The sequence below is a fragment of the Lissotriton helveticus genome, chromosome 10 (genome assembly GCF_964261635.1).
Source record: "Lissotriton helveticus chromosome 10, aLisHel1.1, whole genome shotgun sequence".
Classification (NCBI taxonomy): Eukaryota; Metazoa; Chordata; class Amphibia; order Caudata; family Salamandridae; genus Lissotriton; species Lissotriton helveticus.
Window position 1 is genome coordinate 73295781 of NC_136071.1, and position 18699 is coordinate 73314479.

The following is an 18699-nucleotide window of genomic DNA, read 5'->3' on the forward strand; positions in this document are numbered from 1 at the left end:
TTTCAAGGGCACCTGTCCATCTTTTCCAGAGCACCTCGATTGTCCTCTGAAGTTGAGCCAAAGCTCTTTGGTAAAGGGAAGTTTATAAATCTATTCAGATTGCAAGATTGTTTGATGATGAGGGCTTGATCTTCTATGACTCTACAGTTTCACATGCAAATTTTCTTGGGGAGGGGGAAGCTCTTCAAGGTCTGTAGAGAAACTTCTCGAAGAGCTTGGATTGACACTGTGGGACCAGAACTCCATTTGGAGGATGCCTATAAGCTGCCTTCACCCACAGACCCCATCACCCTACTGGGAGATTCATAGATGGTCTCCTATGGGAGGTGATGGCCTTTGTTTCCAGGCTGCATTAGCAACTGCCATTATGTGCTGCATGGCCCTCCACCCACCAGCTATGCACGTCTGCATAGCCAAGGCAAAATGTCAATAGAAGACAGCAAGGGGAGAATGTGAACACAGGAAATGAGACATTGTGGGCTACATTTGAATGTAGCTGAGATGACACCCTGGTCATGCACGTCCCAGCTCACATACAGATCCTATTATCACTTTAGTACCAGCAAGTTTTCACTGCCCATGTGCTGTAGAGGAAAGTGAGGAATGGTTGTGAACATAAAGAAGAACATAGACTACTTTAGTGAGCAAAATATGGTGGCCTGGCTTGGGGGTTGCCCGTTTAAGCTCTCCCTACCTAACCTTCTATTACTGTGCTATCACCATGAGAGCTTAGGCTACACCTTTCTTGCCCACCTAGTTCTATGTATGTAGCAAAGCAGCTCCTACAATCTAACACCAAGAAGGAGGACTCAAGTAGCCTGCACAAAGTATACCACACCACTAAAGGTCCAATTAAGAAGACCCCGAAGATCTAGAAAAATTACCCAATCTGTTTGGACTTCTGAACTGTTACACATTTCAGTCCAGGCTGTTCAAATTGCATTGTTTGTCCCCTCAGCTGACTTGTTCACATTATTGGGCCACACCCTCAACCCTTTTGTCTCCTCCGGATGCTTTGGTATTGGTACTGTTTTGCACTAAAGCCTATGTCAACCCACCTACCCCATAACCTCCATTCTACATACACGCAATTGACGTGGTTATGAGCAAGCTTTTAAGAGTGTGAGCTATTAATTTCCTTGTGTTACTTTGCGTTGGTACATTTGCCACACAGGTCATCAACCTTACCTTGAGTGAGTCTGTGTGCTGCGTCCCCAGTGTAACTTGCCCCTCCTTGACCAAAGTCAATTCTTATACCACCCCATCTTCCTATCAAAATATACCCAATTACCCCATACCAGAATTTGCCTTGTTGAGCTGGAAAAGATCCATTACAGTCACAAATGTGCCTTCTATGGAAACTCTGTAAACTGTGACCACTGAATTGGTCATACATCTTAGAACCATGCCCAGAAACTGCACAGACTGATGTATTCCTGATATGTCTAGCTGTTTACATTTCAAAGTTCTTTCCAGATTCCTTTCTGATGATTTGTCTTATATTCCTCTCTGCAAAATTGACTCTGCTGATTTGCAATCTTAAATGTTAATACAGTATTCTCAATATTCTTCCCCACTTACCGAATAGGAAACTCCACAAGGGTGTCCAGTTTTTCTCGAGAGAACTTGGTGTAGGCAAATCGTTTTAGGTGGATGATGAGAACTTCCGGTAATGACCACAAGTCAAGCTTTTTGGTAGCCAACTGATGTTTCTTACAGGTCGGACAGTACCTATGTGAGGTCAGATAAGTTAGGATAATTATTGGATGATGCAATTGAAAAGTGCATGCAGCTATCCTCAGATTAAAATGTAAATGGATCATGGGAAAGGGACAGAAAGAATAAAAACAAGAACTGCTGTAGACGAAAGCAAGAAAATTGCTTTAGAGAAATTAAGACCATAGAACTTGACATTCAGATCAGAAAAAATGAAAATGAAGATTATGAAGGATCACATGCAGATTAAAGGGAATGGGTAAAGCATAATAAAATGATCAGAGGAAACTAGAACAAGGGAAGGGAAATTCCTAAATATGCGAGAATTAGAGTATTAGGACAGTGCTATTGGAAACAAAGATAGTGTTCCAAGTAACAAAGCTATGGCAAATGTTGTATTACTTAAACCACTTAAAATTACACAGTAGGAACAGAAACATACAAGAGGAAAATATGATAGGATGGAAGGCGCGAAGGGAACATCGAAGAAACTAGCACTTAAGGCATCTCAGTATAAATGGAGATGTGTTTTCAAGTCAATAATTACCATGGATTCTCTTCTTCCAGGGTCTCGACCGTGGTGAAGAGGTCTATGCACTCCTTCAGTTTCACAGGATGCTTCCTTACCATGTACCCCATACAGTCGTGTTTAATGTACCGCTGCAAAAAGAGTGCAAGAGAAGGTTTGCTGAAGAAAAAGGATTGCAAGACTAAACCTGAGGGGCAAGTTACTTACCTGAGGTAATGCCTTATCTGGTAGAGATTCTACCTAGCAGCAGGTTCCTTACCTTAGAATTATCCTCAGGCATCAGACTGGATCTGGAAATTTTTAATGAGTAGTAACCCTGCACACCGGTAGTTGGCAATCGGCTCTGAGTGGCGTAGTCAGAAGAGACCTCCGTGGTGCCTATGTAGGCACCACCTCAGTGCACTGACGTAAGTTACTTTTCGTGACTTTACAAACCAGGAACACTGAGCCACAAAGAACATGTGTGTTAAGTTAGAGTCCTGAAAGGTGAAAGCTCTGTCCGTAGAAATCCATCCGCAGTGCAGGTAGGATGGGTGGGTCAGTAAGGACTCAGCATCTAGATAGTCTCTACCAGATAGGGCTTTACCGAAGGTAAACAATTTGTCCATCTGATAGAGACTTCTAGACACAGATTCCTTACCTTACCCAAGCAATACCTCCCCGATGGTGAGTCTGCGAAACAATCTCATACCCAATAGTCCTGCAGGATCGAACGGGCAAAGTGCCCATCCCGACACACCTGACTGTACAGGTAGCAGTGTTTTGTGAATGTCTGCTAGGAAGCTCACATTGCAGCATGGCATATGTCCAGGACCAGGCTCTGCATGCTAATGCAGTGGTTGCCGCTTTGGCTCTGGTGAAATAAGCATGCAAACCCTTAGGGAGTTGCTCCTTGGCTAATGCATAGCAGATTTTAATGCAGAGCATGATCCATCGGGAGATGGTCCGTTTTTGCACAGCATTTCCCATTTTCGCTCCAATATACCCCAGCAAGAGATGGTTGTCCACCCGGAAGTCTTTCGTACGATCAAGGTAGAACAACAATGCTCTTTTTGGGTCTAGTTGGTAAAGTTGCTCCTCTTGCTTAGAGGGATGTGGACTACAAGTAGGCAGAGTGATGGACTGGCCTAAATGAAATAGTGACCACTGGTAGAAAGGAATCTCCAGTTCGTAGAACCAGCTTGGCTGGGTATTATTTAGATATGGAGGCTTGGATGACAAAGCCTGAAGCTCACTTCCTCTCTGGGCAGATGTTATTGCCTGAGAGGACAGTTGCTCAAGGGAGCACACGTCAGGAACATCAGGGTGAGATTAAGGTCACACTGAGGCATGATAAAGGGAGAAGGTGGAAACATATGTTGAAACCTTTCAAGAATCTATGTACAATAGGGGATTTGAAGAGGGATAGGTGGTCAGGCAACAGCTGAAATAGCGGAAAGAGAACACCTTAAGGTGCCCAGAGCAGAGCCCTGCTGGGCATTGGAAAGAATTTTAAAAAGCTGCATTTCTATACACTATGCCACAAACTTGCCCCAATGGCAGGTGCATACCGTTTTGGTGAGGGACGCCAGGCTGCCAGAATAACATTGCGTACTGCGCAAGGCCGAAGGCTGTCAATTGGTGCTGCTCAATCTCCAAGCAAGAAGGCAATGTGTTGACAGGTTTGTGTGGAGAACCCACCCCTGTTGCTGCACAGAAGATCCTCTTGAGGGGGCAGCCTGATAGGAGGACCGATGGCCATGCTCAAAATATCGAATCCAGAACCTAAAGGATGACTTGGGCCCAGTCGTTCCTGATCTTCTTGATCATTTGTGATCTACTAGGCATCTTCGGCTTAGTTCACCCTGGAGTTCAGAGAGCCTGTCAGGTGGTGAACCATCAGGGAAATGTCCTGCTGTTCCAGTCATGTGCCCTCTTGACAACGGTTCCACCCCAGCCAGTTTGTTACAGTACCACATGGCGGTTGTGTGGTCCATGAACTCCTGCACCTGCCTCCGCCTGAAGGAGCGTAAAAAGGCTTTCAATGCCAGCCGAATCACCTGGTCTCTAAAAGGTTGATGGGAGTCCAGATTCCGCCAGAGAAAAGAGACCACTGATCTCCGCCTCTTCCACATGGCTGTCCCATCCCAGGAGTAATGCATCTGTCACTATGATCAGATCTGGTTGGGGAAGGGAGATGGGTCTGCCGCAGACCCAATAGCAGTTTGTTAACCACCACTGCAGATCTTGTGCAGTTCCCACCAAGAACTGGAGCATGGTCAGAGAGCTTTCCCTGATGCTGTGAACATTGGCACTTCAGATCCCAGTGCAGAGTCCACATATGTCAGAGGGCATGTGTCACAAACAGGATGCAGGAGGTATGAGGCCCAGCAACCTCAGTCTCCCCAAAATCCAGGATAGAGGCTGAAATATCTGTATAATACCCTGAATATCCTGGACTAACCATTCAGGAGGATAGGTCCAAAGCTGCACTGTCTCTAGAACTGCTCCGATGAAAGGGAGCGTATGAGAGGGAGTGAATGCAGGAGTTCCGCATTTGTCTGGAGATGGAGCGACAACAACCTGGGGAAAGCCCGTCTTCAACATTTAGTCGTTGAGATAGGAGGAGACTGGCACCCTTGATCACACGGATGAGCTGCAAACATCACCTTGGTGAAAACCCGAGGGGTGCTGATGAGGCCAAAAGGGAGCATAGTTAACTGAAATGGCTTGTGGCCCACCGTGAACCGCAGGGAACGCACGTGAGCAGGCCGGACGGAAATATGCATCCTGGAAGTCCAACGCTACCATCCAGTCTGCCATTTACAGGGCAGACAAGACTGGAGCGAGCTTAAGCATTTTGAACTTCACCCTCTTGAGGAAGAAATTGAGAGGACGCAGATCTAGGATAGGACGAAGGCCTTAGTTCTTCTTGGGCACCAGAAAGTAGAGGAAATAGCAACACCAACCTACTTCTGGTATCAGCACCATTCCCATGCCCCACCTTAAACAAGAGAGCCATCACTTCCCGACGGAGCAGAGAAAAATGGCCCTCCGTCAGCCTGTCGCAAACAAGTGGCATAGGTGGAGGGGAGGCAGTACCTTCTCCAAATAATCTGCCAAACTCATTGGTCTGATTTGATACCCTGTCAGTGGTGCGGTTGATGGCAGATCCTTCTGCCCACTGGGTGCCCATAATAAGGGGGTGGGCTATAAGGGTTTGGAGGCTTTAGCTGCCGGGGAGGTGTGGACTGGTCTGACCGGTGGCTGCCTGACCCACAAGGTCTGTAAGTGCTTTGTACTTGGCAACGCAGAGGCTGTGAAGGCTGTGAAGCCTGCGAGCCGCGGTGGCTGGGTGGGTACAGACGTGGTTGGAAACCCCTTTCGTGGTCTCTTAAGTAGAGAAAGGGTGATTGTAGGTGACTAGGGGGCACGGAAAGGCTCATGGACCTGGCAGCCCTGCTGTCTTTAAAGTGCTCCAGCGCTGAATCTGCCTGGTCTCTGAAAAGTCGGGACCCATCAAAGGGCATGTCCATAAGCGACGCTTGGATATCCCCAGAAAAGCCAGTCGTCCTCAACCAGGCATGACGCCGAAAGTCCACTATCGACGAAACCGATCTGCCCAGTGAGCCGTGGTGTCAAGTAAACATCTAGTGGTAAACTTAGCTGTATCCCTCCCATCGGCAACAGCCTGGGACAGTACAGCCCGGGTCTCCTCGGGGACAGTTGGCAGCACCTGCTCAACTGTATCCTACAGAGCATGAGGATAGCGGCCCAAACGGCGTGCAGTTATCTCAGACCGCAGTGTCCAGCCTCTTTAATTCCTGATCTGGTGGTGCTTTTGGGAATGCTCCAGAATTTACGTGGAAAGTGGCGGGTTGGATCACCAAGTTCTTTGGAGAACATTCGTCTTAACTGCCATCCTCACCCCAGTCCTGGTTAGTGTCATACTGGTATTCTTCAGGGTGCAGCGACCCCTCTCATTCCTCCCCGAGTCCTACCCCATAAGAATACGGCTCCGGGTCCAGAGATTGCGTTGGGTTATGCCCATCTGGTTCTGTGTTAGAGTAAGGGATCAGAAAATTGACTGCGGTGCAGGGAACATCAAGATCGGCATCCAGAAAGGTCAAGGTGGTACAACTGGTGCTGGTCAATCCAGCTGTGGATCCCAGGGCCCCGACTTGCGCCGGAATGGATCATGTAGGTCCCATCCTGAAACAGCAAGGCCAAAAGGCGTGCCAGAGGGAATGGGCCACCCAAATATAAGGTGCATAGCCTCATAAAATTCTCTTAATTGGGTGGTGATCGCTTTGGCTACTGGAAATTCGGGGAGGTGCAGAGACAGCCCAGGCACTGGCGCAACCGCAGAGCCATGCCTTGAATGTCTACGCTCCCTCATCTCGACAGCCGATGGACAAGTAGAAGTTGAAGACCTCTTCGATTACTTCTTGCAGGACTTACCCAAATGACCAAATGACTTTTAGTGTGACTAGGATCTCTGACTCCGTGACCGCGCGAGGGACCTTCCTTTCAACCAAAACCTGGATCGATGCAACATCGAGCCACCAGGAGCTTGAGGGATCGCTCCCATAAGGCCTTCATGCTGTGGCAACTGGAGCAGATCATTGGATCGTGGAGATGCTCAAGGAACCAAAGGCATACAGGATGCTGGGTTGCACCGACATCATGTGGTGACAGGCACAGCAGGGCCTAAAGCCGGCCTTCTGGAAGGACATCCCTGTCACACCAGGAGGGGAAAAACCTCCAAAAGACTCGACAAAACATAGAAAAAAGTTAGTCAAAAATTGACTTAGGTGTAGCTTTCTATGGATCCGCACTGGCTGGCATAGAAAGAAAACAACTGATGTCAGTGAACTGGGGTAGCGCATGTCCTTTCCGGTGCATAAAACATCACGTAGAGCTGTTTGAGGCCAATAAGTGGCTCACAGGGGTACTGCTCATGAAAATTTTCCAGATCCAGTCTGGTGCCTGGGGATAATTCCAAGGTATGGAACCTGGGGCTAGACCTCTCTATCAGATAAAGAACTTTTTATGAGCCAAAGGTGGACTAAGAATGAGGGAGGGGGTTAAGAGTATGGACATAAGCAGAATTCCTACCTCCAAAACCAAAGACTACGTTAAATTACAGAAATTTAAAAGAGAAATGGTGATGTTAAGATTAAATTAATGCCAGCAATGGCTGAAATATTTTCAAATAATGGGCCATGGTAGGCTTGGGATCATGATTATTTTAATTAACTTTATTGTGGCTACTTATATAATACAGTTAGCCCGGAGGGGAAGAAGAGAGTTTCTGTAGGAGAGATTCCATGATAAAGAAGCAAAATCCCAGTAATGAAGCTAGCTCCAACCAGTTTTACAATAGCACAATGAACAGAAAAAAGCAACCATTTTTACAATGAAGTCCTAAATGAGGGGCGAGGTTTGGGGAGAAACATAATGCTTCAAGCTTTCTTGTCGAGGACAAAAGTGCAGGAAAAATTCTCAGAAGTTAGTAGTTGCTATAGATGTTGGTGGCTTAGAAGGCAAAGACTGTCTTCTCTTTCCGTGCCTTGGAGACATCACGGTTAATTTTTTTTTTAATTTATAAAGCGTGAACTGTCCCTCCCAAAGGAGCATCCTGGCGCTGAGTGGTAAAAGCAAGGATCCATGACACGTAAATGACCAGAGAGAAAGAGAAGAGGAAGCATCACCGAATGAGCGCATCTGAGGCAGTGAAGATCTAAGTCTTACGCTGTTTTCTAAAAATGGAATAAGATTCAATAAATCAATCGCTGGGGAGTGGATTCTAAGCCTTGGTCCCTAAGACAGCTAAGGATGTGCCTCTTGAAGTTAGATATTTTGGACCTAGCGCTCTATTGGCTCTGAATGCGAACAGAAGAATTTAAAAAAGAACCCTCTTAGGCACCTGCAACCAGTTAAGAGCTTTAAGAGCCTCTGCAGTCAATAAGCGTAGAGGCAGTTTCAACACAAGCCTGACAGCCGCATGTTGTACCACCTGCAATTTCTGAACAGTTTGTTTGGTGGCATCTGCATACAAACTATTGCAGTTGTCCAATATGGACATTATTAATGCAAAGGCCACTGTCTTTCTTACTGCAAGCGGAAGATAATCAAAATATTTTTTCTGAGATTTTATTATGCTGGTGCAGCAGGTAGCATGTGTGGCCAGAGATGTGGAGTTAGGTGTGGATAGCTTTCTTTATTAACGTAGGCGGACGTGGGAGACAGCGGAGGACAGGAGTGATGTGATTGTGCTGAGACAGGCAGCAGTGAGAAGAACATTTTCCGTGGGGGTGATAGTAGATGCAACAGGGCTTATGAGCTAGGCCATGGGAAAGGGCCTGATTTGGCATCAGAGGTTCAGCAAAAGCCTCCACATCTCAGATATTGTCTTTAAATGAGTGGCAAACAATTTTGCGCTGGTGAAAAGGAATGGGGAGAACACATACTGGTTATCTGTGGTTGAAGGCTGCTGATACTGTTGAGGATAAACTCTTTGCATAAGATTTTGTTTGGCAAGTAGTGCTATGTTTACATTTACAGACTAAAGATAATTGTTGCAAGAATTTCACCTTTTTGAGAAGGCGTAGGACATATTAAAAGTGATCTACAGAAGTGCCCCTGGACAGAATGTCACTTTGCTAGGAGGGAAGTAAACAACCAATGATATGAATGATGCCTTTGAAGACTAGGGGATATTACTAAGCAGTTATTAATCAACAGTGTTAAATACTGCAGAAAGATTATGGAGGATCATGTCACAAAATGTATTTTTATCAGTGATCCTTAAGACATAATTGATGTAGATAGCTGCAGTGAATGTGACAGAGCAAGAGCATAAGCCTGATTAAAAAGGCTTGGAGAGATTATGGTGGTCAATTTCTTGCACTTGCCAATGCCATAGATCGTTCCACGACTTTGAGAAGAAGATGGAGAGATTGTTGGGAACGTAGCTGGCAAGGACATCCATGCTTTTTGGGACATATGAGTAATGGTAGGCTAAGACTAGTTTTCACTGATTGTCGCAAGATTCAACTGAAAAGTGAAGGTTTGACATTCAAGTATTGCTTCACTCTGGGGCAAGGGACTTAATGATTAGATAGGTCTTCAACAGAGCAGTTCTTGCAGGTGTGCCTTCGAGAGATGGGGCATGGAGAGATAACTGATATTGTTAAAAGGGCTGGAATGTTCTACCTTTAATTGTGGTTATCTGCTTGACAAAGTAGAATCTGGTGTTGGTCGATTTTTCTATATAGTGAGGTACTATACGAGATGAAGGGATTTACACAGTGTAATGGCTTTAACAGACTATTACTTTAATTATCCACATGTGCAATGGGCCTGGTATGATAATCAGCCATGCTTTTCAGCTGCAGGCCTTGTGAAAAATGTCAAGAGCTACAGGGTCATTGGGGGCGGGAGTGGAGCAATCTTCCTCTGTAATCACAATCTCAGTATACAGAAGACGTAGTGTTCCACTATCCACCAAGCAAAACAGGCTTACACCACAGGTCTTATCCCAAGACTACTGATGCAGACAATGCACAGTATTTTATTCAACACTCCTAATTCTGGACTTTTGGGATCAATAAAGTGGATATTATATCACTACTTGTTTTTCTAGTTGATCACCCCCTTCGCACTTCAACCATCCTTTACCTCGGTCATGCTGTTTAAAGAGGTAACACCACCACTTTCTGTGACCAGGAAGCCACTGTTCTTAGGAGGTTATATGCATCTTAGAATGACAAGTTTAAAGATGACAGATAGAAAGCAGTATATAGCAGACTAAGGGGGATAGACGGGAAAAAAGTACAACTGGGCACATTTTCTTCTTCAAATGGAGTAACACGAGTTTGGGGTGCCAGGGAATCTACAAGTAGCAGAATCTCATACTACAGCTCTTGTAAAACAATGTTAAGGATGTAAGCCCTCCCCCACCCAGGTGGCATGCTTCTTCATGGGGCCCTTTCTCACATTCATATAACATCCTCACACAAGGTCATTAAGACCCACACAGTCACTCCAGTGGATAGACACTGCTGTCTCCACCTCAAGAGCACCAGCCTTTTCATGGTTGTAGCACATTTTGGTGAAACATTCCACAATGTGATGAAGGGCTCCATGAAGAAGCATGCCAACCATAAGTGGGTGACTGCTTCCATACTTTAAATATATATATTTTCTTTCAGTAGAGGAACAGAAGGCAGGGTTGAGACCAAAAGAGGATTTTATGGGGAAAATCTCCATGCCGGTTATTAACCCAGACAGCTATGATTTGGGCTTTACATGTGGCAGAACGACAGCACAGGTATCAGCTAGGTTCACCTAGGCTAAGCAAGGCGAAAAAAGAACACATTGAATTTATTTTTTAATTGTTTATAAAGCATCCATTCTAATAAAACAGTCACTAAATAAGTGACAGGAGAAGACCTTTCACCAACCTTTCTTTTTAAAAGGAAAGGGAAAGGAGGGAAATGTTAGCCAAAACGGGCACTGTGCCCTTAAGGGGCTCACTGTACCTTCTGTATTCCATCACGTCCACAGGTAAAAGGTTAGTTCTTCTTTCTGGTTACTGGTAACAAGATCCTAGGTCACAGAGCTAGCCGTTTTTACTTTATTTCTCACTGGAAATCTTGCCAAACCTCATCTTTTTTTTTTCACTAGCTCAACATCAAGGAGTGTGTTTAATATTTTTCTTACAGAAAATAAACATGTTACTGTCAGGATGCCTTCACTATTTGTGAACCATGTGGCTTGTTGCAAAAACATGGGCCAGACCCTCAGAATCTGTATTGCAGGTCTATGAGAAGACAGAAGACCGCTTTGTCCTTGGACTCTTGTTGCCAAAACCTGTTGGCATAATACCAGCATTTCATATGGTTTTAGGTAGCAAACCTATCCAGCGTTGGTTGACCCCATTTGTGGAAGATGTAATCCACTTAGTGGAGTTCTCATTTGCGACAGTCTGTAAACATTCGACTGAATGCGTTGGCATGACCTTTTTGCTGTCCAGGAAGATGATCCACGGCAACCTCCATTTGATGTGAGATGACCCAGTCCCACATTGGCTGCGCCTATGCAGAAAGGGGCTGGGACCTTGTTCCTCCTTGGTTGATGTAAAACATCCATGTTGTGTTTTCTGTTCTTATGAGGACTGCTTGACCTGCCACCCTTGAGAGGAGCGCTTGGAGATCCAGTCTTATTTCTCAGAGCTCCAGGATGTTTATGTGGAGTTTCTTTTCTGCATCCAACCGAAGACCTTTGGTAGTAAGTTCCTGCATGTGCGCTCCGCAGCCTTCCAGGGAGGCATCTGCTGAAAGTACCACTCTATGCAATGGAGGAAGGAATGGGAGTCCTGTCTTACGATTCATAGAGATCCATCACTATAATAGAGCTTACTTTAACATTCTTGAGATCTGGACTGTGTTGTCCCACGTGCTGTGCACTTGTCATTGACTATCCAGTTCTGCTGGACGGGTCTCATACTGAGCCTGCAATAGCATAAAGACTTATGCAATAAGACTTCAAGTCCAAAAGGGATATGCATTATCAGACAGACTGTTTGCCAGAGAAGGTCTTTGACATGGATTGTTGTTTTTCTAGTCTTCCTGTCGAGGGTAATGCTTCCCCACATGTATGTCTGGTATAGCTCCCAAGAACTGGAGTTTTGTGCAAGGTTCTGTGCATGACTTTCCCTTGTTCAGTGTAAAGTCCGGTTGAGGGAAGAACACGGGTAACTCAACTGATCGGTTAATGTAAAAAGCAGAGAAATGTAGGATTGGTGTGAAGAACTACCCTATCTTTATGAAGCTGAAAGAAGGGTTCTTCTAAAGTTAATGCTTGTAGCTCACCAACTCACCTTAATGAAGTGATTGCAATGAGGAAGGTAACCTTCCATGAAAGGAACTGTAAAGGACATTTGCGTAAAGGTTCAAAGAGTGGACCCATGAGTCTTGTAAGTACAATGTTAACATTCCACACTGGTGCCGGAGGTATTCTGGGTAGAATAACTCTTTTTAAGCCTTCCACACACAGGAACTTTGAACAAGGATAAGTGCTGTTTTGCAAATATGTAGCGACAGCTGCAAGGTGCAATCTAATAGATGAATAAGCTTGACTAGAATGTTGTAGATGCAGAAGGAAACCATGTTTTGAATGGCAGCATCTAATGGAATCATTTTTATCACAATAGATAACAAAACGTTTCCATTTTGCTGCATAACAAGCTCTGGTGGTTGGATTTCTTGCTTCTTTTAAGATATGCATACAGTCTGGTGGCAGATTTAAATATCCAAAGTCTATGATTTCAAGAGCCAAATCACTAAATTGAGCTCCTTTGGGTGCCTGGTTTCTCCATGGCTCTGTGTGAGAAGGCTGGAGTTGAGATGCAGCTTTTGATGTGGAACCACTGACAGTTCTAACAGTGTGGTGAACCAAGGTTGACGAGCCCACTAGGGGCTACTAGAATCAGTTTGTGATGTTTGCCTGCGCTTCCGAACCAGAAACGGAAGGAGTGGGAAAGGTGGAAAAGAGTAGGCAAATATCCCTGATCAATTCATCCATAGGGCATTGCCTTTGAAGAGAGAGTGTGGGAACCTGGAAGCGAAGTTTGGGCATTTAGCGTTGTCCACTGTGGTGAATAGATCTATTTGTGGGAATCTCCATTCTTGAAAATATTGAAGGAGAACTTGGGGATGAAGTTCCCACTCGTGTACTTGATGTCTTCTTCTGATGAGGAGGTCGGCAATCTGATTGTTCACCCCTGGAAGGTGTTCTGACAGGAGAAGAATTCTGTGATGGATTGTCCAACTGCAAATGGTCTGAGAGAGGTGTGACAGTTGGAGAGAGTGCCCCCCCCGGTTTTGTTTATAGTACATAGCTTTCATGTTGTACGTGCGGACTAAGACAACTTTGCATATGCTGTGAAACTGGAAACCTTTGAGTGCTAGGAATACTGCTTGAAGGTCTAGATAGTTGATGTATGGATGTTTGTGCTTGGTTTCCCAGAGACCCCGAATTGGGTAATCTTGAAGATGTGCACCCCAACATGATAGAGATGCATTTGCTGTTGTAACAATCTGTGGAATAGAGTCGATGAAGGACCGCCCTTTTGATACATTTTGTGGATTCCACCACTGCAGAGAGCGATGGGTGTGGCTGTCTACCAACACCAAATCTGTCAATTGACCCTGTGATTGATTCCACTGACGTGCTAAGCATTCTTGTAGGGGACGCATGTGTAGTCTTACATGAGGCACTAGTGCTATGCATGATACCATCATCCCTAGCAATTGCATGAAGGTTCTGGCTGGTAATTTTTGGTTCGCCTGAAACTGGAGTAATAGAGCTTGAATTTTGAGAATTCTGGCTATATTATGAGAGGCTAGAGCTTTTTGAGTGTCAAGAGTGGCTCCCAGATAAGATTGTATCTGTGAAGGCTGCAGGTGAGACTTTGATGCGTTTACTGTGAAGGCCAACCGGTGTAGTAAGTCTAGCGTGATCTGAGTGTGTTGTAGGCACTTTTGGTGTTTGCTGGCTTTGATGAGCCAGTCGTCTAGTTACGGGAAGAAGTGGATCTTTTGTCTTCTGAGATGAGCTGCCAGTACTGCTAAGATATTTTGTGAATACTCTTGGGGCAGTAGTTACTCCGAATGGAAGTACTTTGAACTGGTAGTATTTGCCTACTATCACAAATCGGAGGAATTTGCAATGAGCTGGATGTATGGGAATGTGAAAGTATGCATCTTTTAAGTCCAGTGTGGACATAAAATCAACTTGCTGTAGAAGCGGAAGCACCTGTTGAAGTGTTACCATATGAAAATGTTCTGAGACTATGTACTGGTTTAACATTCTGAGATCCAGAATGGGTCTTAAGGAGCTGTCCTTTTTGGGAATTAGGAAATAGAGAAAAAAAACTGAACCTTGGTAGTGTAACGGAACTAGTTCTATAGCTCCTTTCTGTAAGAAGAATTGCACCTCTTGAATGAGTAACTGTAAGTAGTCTGACGACAGTTTGTAAGTGCGAGGTGGAATGTTTGGAAGATTGGTGGTAAGCTCCAGGCAATAACCATGATGGATAATGTCGATCACCCATTTGTCGGTTGTTCTGGATTGCCAAATTGGGGAAAACTGTTGAAGTCTTGCCCCAACAGGTGTGAAGTGATCGGGGAAAAGTGTGGTCAAGTCACTGTTTGTTAGAGGAAGGGGTGTTGTGTGTTGAGGCTCCTCTACCCCTACCTTTGGAATTATTTCCACTATACCCTCCTCTATAAAAACCTCTAGAGGGAGGGGATTGGGTATTGTTTTTGTAAGTTGACGCATTTGGGTCTGAGGATGTGGCTTTAAACCTTCCTCTGTCAAAATAAGCCTCTACTTAATGGGGGCTGGAGCGCTCCCATGGACTATGTCACTTCGGTATCTTATTTCATTTTTTCTAGGGATTGGTCGACTACAAGACCAAACAGGTGTTCTTTGTCAAAAGGGGTGTTTAAAATGGATTGTTGTACCTCAGGTTTAAAATCTGAAGCCAAGCATGCCTTCTGAAGAGAATGCTGGTATTTATCTCCCTAGCAGGGGTGTCAGCAGCATCTAGGGCACATTTTATATAAGAGTTAGAAGGAATATGCTACTTACCAGTATGCATCTGTTCTTGGCATGTAGGGCTGCTGACATTCATATCTGTGCATAGATCGCCGCCTAGTGTTGGTTCCGGATGATTGCTCTTTGTTGTCTTGGAAGAGTCTTCGAAGTATCACGAGATAGGTGACTCCTCCCCTAGACTATAGTGCGCATGGGCATCTTCTCCATTCTCATGCTCGGATTCTTTACCGAAGATATCCGGAGTGTATTGAATATTCTGACGTTGCATTTCACGATGTCAAGCCAGTCGATCCCGAAGAGTCTTTTTAGACCGAAACAATTTAAAAGTGTCGCAGTAGTCGTCTTTGTGCTCCGGAGACAAGCACAAGTTACACACTTTATGTGAGTCGGTGTAAGGGTACCTAGCTTGGCACACAGGACAGCATTTAAATGGAGTCCATTCCATCGACAGAAGACCGGACCGAAGCAGTCAGGCCTGAAGGCCGCCGATAAAATTTTCAATCGAAAATGAAGGATTCGTTGACCGAAGCAATAGGCGGAGAAGTAGGAAATGCATACGAAACAAAACCATTGAGGGTAGAGTGGATTGCGCACCGATGGGAACCCGAAGAACTGTTTCGAACCGGAGCCCAGCATAACACGTCCGAACCCAATGACGGAAAAAAACAAACTAACAATGAAGTCAATGCCCATGCGCTCTATCACCAAAAGGAGGAATCACCTTACCTCACGACTGGAAAGAATTCTTCAAACAAAAACAACTTGCAAACTTCCGGCCCCAACACTAGATGGTAGGAGCATACAAAGCATGTACATCTACAGCGCACGTGCCTCAAACATACATTCATTGTGTGGGTCATCAGTATAAATGTTCTTTTGACCACAGGATGAACAGGACTTAAACAGAGATATCTGCTCTCCTTGAGCCCTGGTGACAGCTGAGGATAGACGAGACGTCTCTCTGGCCCAGAAAGAGAAATTTTCTCTAAAAACAACTTGCACTACTCTGAAAGCTGAAGGCAGGGCTGGCTCAGTCCTGGTTTAGACCATTAAAAGTGTAAGGATAAAGTCATTGAATGATTAGCGCAGAGCTCTGCCTGAAGACTATCACACCCTGCCATAGAAATCTGAGTTTTTAGGGGAAGAAAACAAGTTACTTACCTGTAACTACAGTTATCCAGTATTGGTATTCATGCCTGAATCATTCCCCGTCGCCGAGTCGGGAGTCCCACGGTAAATAAAAATAGCAGTGCCAAAGGTAAATAACAGTAGTAGGACCTAAAGAAACAAGCATGTACAATGCAATAGGTCTCGCAGCATTAAAGTTTGAGTTACTGGCATTGTAAATGACAATGCTTTGCATTAATTTTTTCTTTTTATTTGCAATTGGTATATAAACATTGTTTGTGAATGGTTAGCTGTTGCTTACCCATTTTATCAGCAAAAATCATCACGTTGCCTCTGAGAGCTGCCCAACTCCTTGGAAGGGAGGGGTGTCAAGCAGAAGCAGATTTGTTACTGTTTCTGCATCACTCTGTACATTTACCGAATTAAGTCTGCCTAAAGAAGCCACATGGTCGAATTTAGAAGGAAAGTAAATTTTTTTTCTCCACGTCAGTAGTCCAAATGCAAAATCCATCATATCGTAGATGGTAAATGCATTCAGTCAGTACACAGTCCGCAGGTGTGCTCAATCCTCAGAGGAAGAGAAAAGTTTAGATTAAACCAATGGTTAGATCGTGTGACAACAAAAGGGACAACAAAAGGGTCTGACGTCAGGACAGGTGCCATTAGGTGCTAAATTGAAAAAGAACGACAGAGGGGCGGGAAACGGCAAGAGGCGCTTACACAGAATCTTAATGCGCTGCTTCAACGTCAGGTCTGACACAGCTTACGGATGCTGAGATCCTTGCTGCACGTACCCGTGCCTATCTCCACTTCAGCACGCATACGAGGAAGACCTATCTGAGCACAATATCAATAACACTTCATCACTGGGTGACCTATTCAAACACAGGATCAGTAATACATCATCACTGGGAGACCTATCCGAATAAAGTATCAGTAATACATCAACAATTGGAATTGTTTAGAAAGCAATCCCCCACCACCTCCCCCATCCACAGACAGCTGAAAGAGCTACAGGGACATATCAATAGCAGACTGTTCATGCTACACCCCAGGCTACAGACCTACCTCAGTAACAGTACACACTGAAACCGTCCGCCACACCCTGGTACACACTACAGCCTTTGCACCATGCACCTTTGTAGAACTATCCCCTACTGCTGCCCTTCCCCTACAGCCAGGGCTTTAAGTAGGATGCAAAAGGTGGTGGGACTCTGAAAGGACTGTGGGCAAAGAAGCAAAACTACGACTGCTCTACAAGAGAGGTGTGGCCTATGAAATTAAGGGCGGAGTTTAAAGCATGTGGACACACTGTGGCTCCTAAATAGTATTTGCTTGTCTGTGAGTTTTGTTTTATTGCATCCAGACATATCATATAACAACAAACATAAGCCTGAAAAAGCCAGACCTATTGGCTTTGCCAACGCTTGTTAGCTGGATCAGACAAATGGGTAAAAATGATAGTATTGGGCGTATTTAGAAGTGAAAATGTTTTAATTTTGAACATACAGACCTGGCAACTTCTAACTAAATTTCACCATTCTTTAGCAGGAGCAGGGCTTAATGCCAATCAAAAGTTGAGGTACTTCGACTCGCCCACAAAACCACCACCCAAAAAAAAAGAAACCGTGTATGGTTGTCGGCCAATGCTTAGGGAGGTTTCCCACCCTGTAATGAGCAGAGCCTCCAAACAGACGCTGGAAATCCACTCTGCTAAAGTGTTTCCAGCTCATAATTTGTTTCACTGTGTAATATCAGCTTTTCACCAGGCGACCGTGTGAAAGGAGCAGGCATGTCTGAAAATATGAGACTGCGAGTTAAACATTACTAAGGTCTGTGGAAGGGGTAGAGATCTTCAGTGTGTCAAATTCGCTCCCGTTCTGCTCTTCGCACCACTTTTCTCCCGTCACGAACCCCCACCCATAGCCTGATCTCACCCAGACACCTAGAGGCGTCGCCGTTCACAGAATACAACACACAAGAAAGAGTGCAATGCTGCACGAAAACAATCTACAGAAACACTTCATCTAGCAAAACAAATACTCTTAGGAAATTCCAGATGATGTAGAGCAGGTGAAATGTACACTGGACTGCATGGACGACGTGCATTACCCGAGGGGATTTAACAGTCACTGGTAAGAAATCGATCGGGTTTTTTTCCTAGTAAAGTTGAGGTCGTGAAAATACAGCCCTTCCACCCTACAACTTCACCGCCATTTTGCCAGAGCGCCCTTTGCACAAACAATATACAGGTGCTTTTAAAACCATATTATATACTTGTAAACACGGCGCGCCCACCTGAAGTCGGCGCCCGGTGCGGTGGCCCCGGTCGCACCGCCCAAGGGCTTGCCCTCAATACAGCCCTTTGCTTTATCTATGCACACACTGCAGCCCTTTTTGTAGTGTATCCTACAGACCCCTGCTGTCAATAACAATTAATATGTACTCTGTACATATCACACATCACGAACTGTACTGTCACAGGCTCCTAAATGGACTTTACGCGGTAAGCTGCAGTTCACACACAGATCACGCAGCAACCTCTCAACCTCCCGAGCTATCCCCCGGGCTTCCCTAAATCTCTTCCCTTTTTTTGTTACCTTCCTCACAGCGTCCTCCGGGTGGGCTCCATGCTTCCTTCTCGGTGCACTCACTTCGACGTCTGGAGCAAGCCGCACTGCCCCTGGCCTTCAAAGAAGGCGCCTCACCGCCCAGTGGGG

The 18699-nt window shown here is 45.2% G+C and overlaps 1 protein-coding gene across 1 annotated transcript in view; it reads right to left on the bottom strand.

The window, feature by feature from the left end:
- The window catches only part of USP11 (ubiquitin specific peptidase 11), a 452733-nt gene that overhangs the window by 29464 nt on the left and 404570 nt on the right, over positions 1 to 18699 (bottom strand). Inside the window, exons 17-18 of the mRNA XM_078664784.1 lie at positions 2264 to 2376; positions 1582 to 1731 (exon numbers count right to left, since the gene is read on the bottom strand). Of these exons, the coding sequence (XP_078520910.1) occupies positions 1582 to 1731; positions 2264 to 2376 (263 nt within the window). The remainder of the gene's footprint in view (positions 1 to 1581; positions 1732 to 2263; positions 2377 to 18699) is intronic.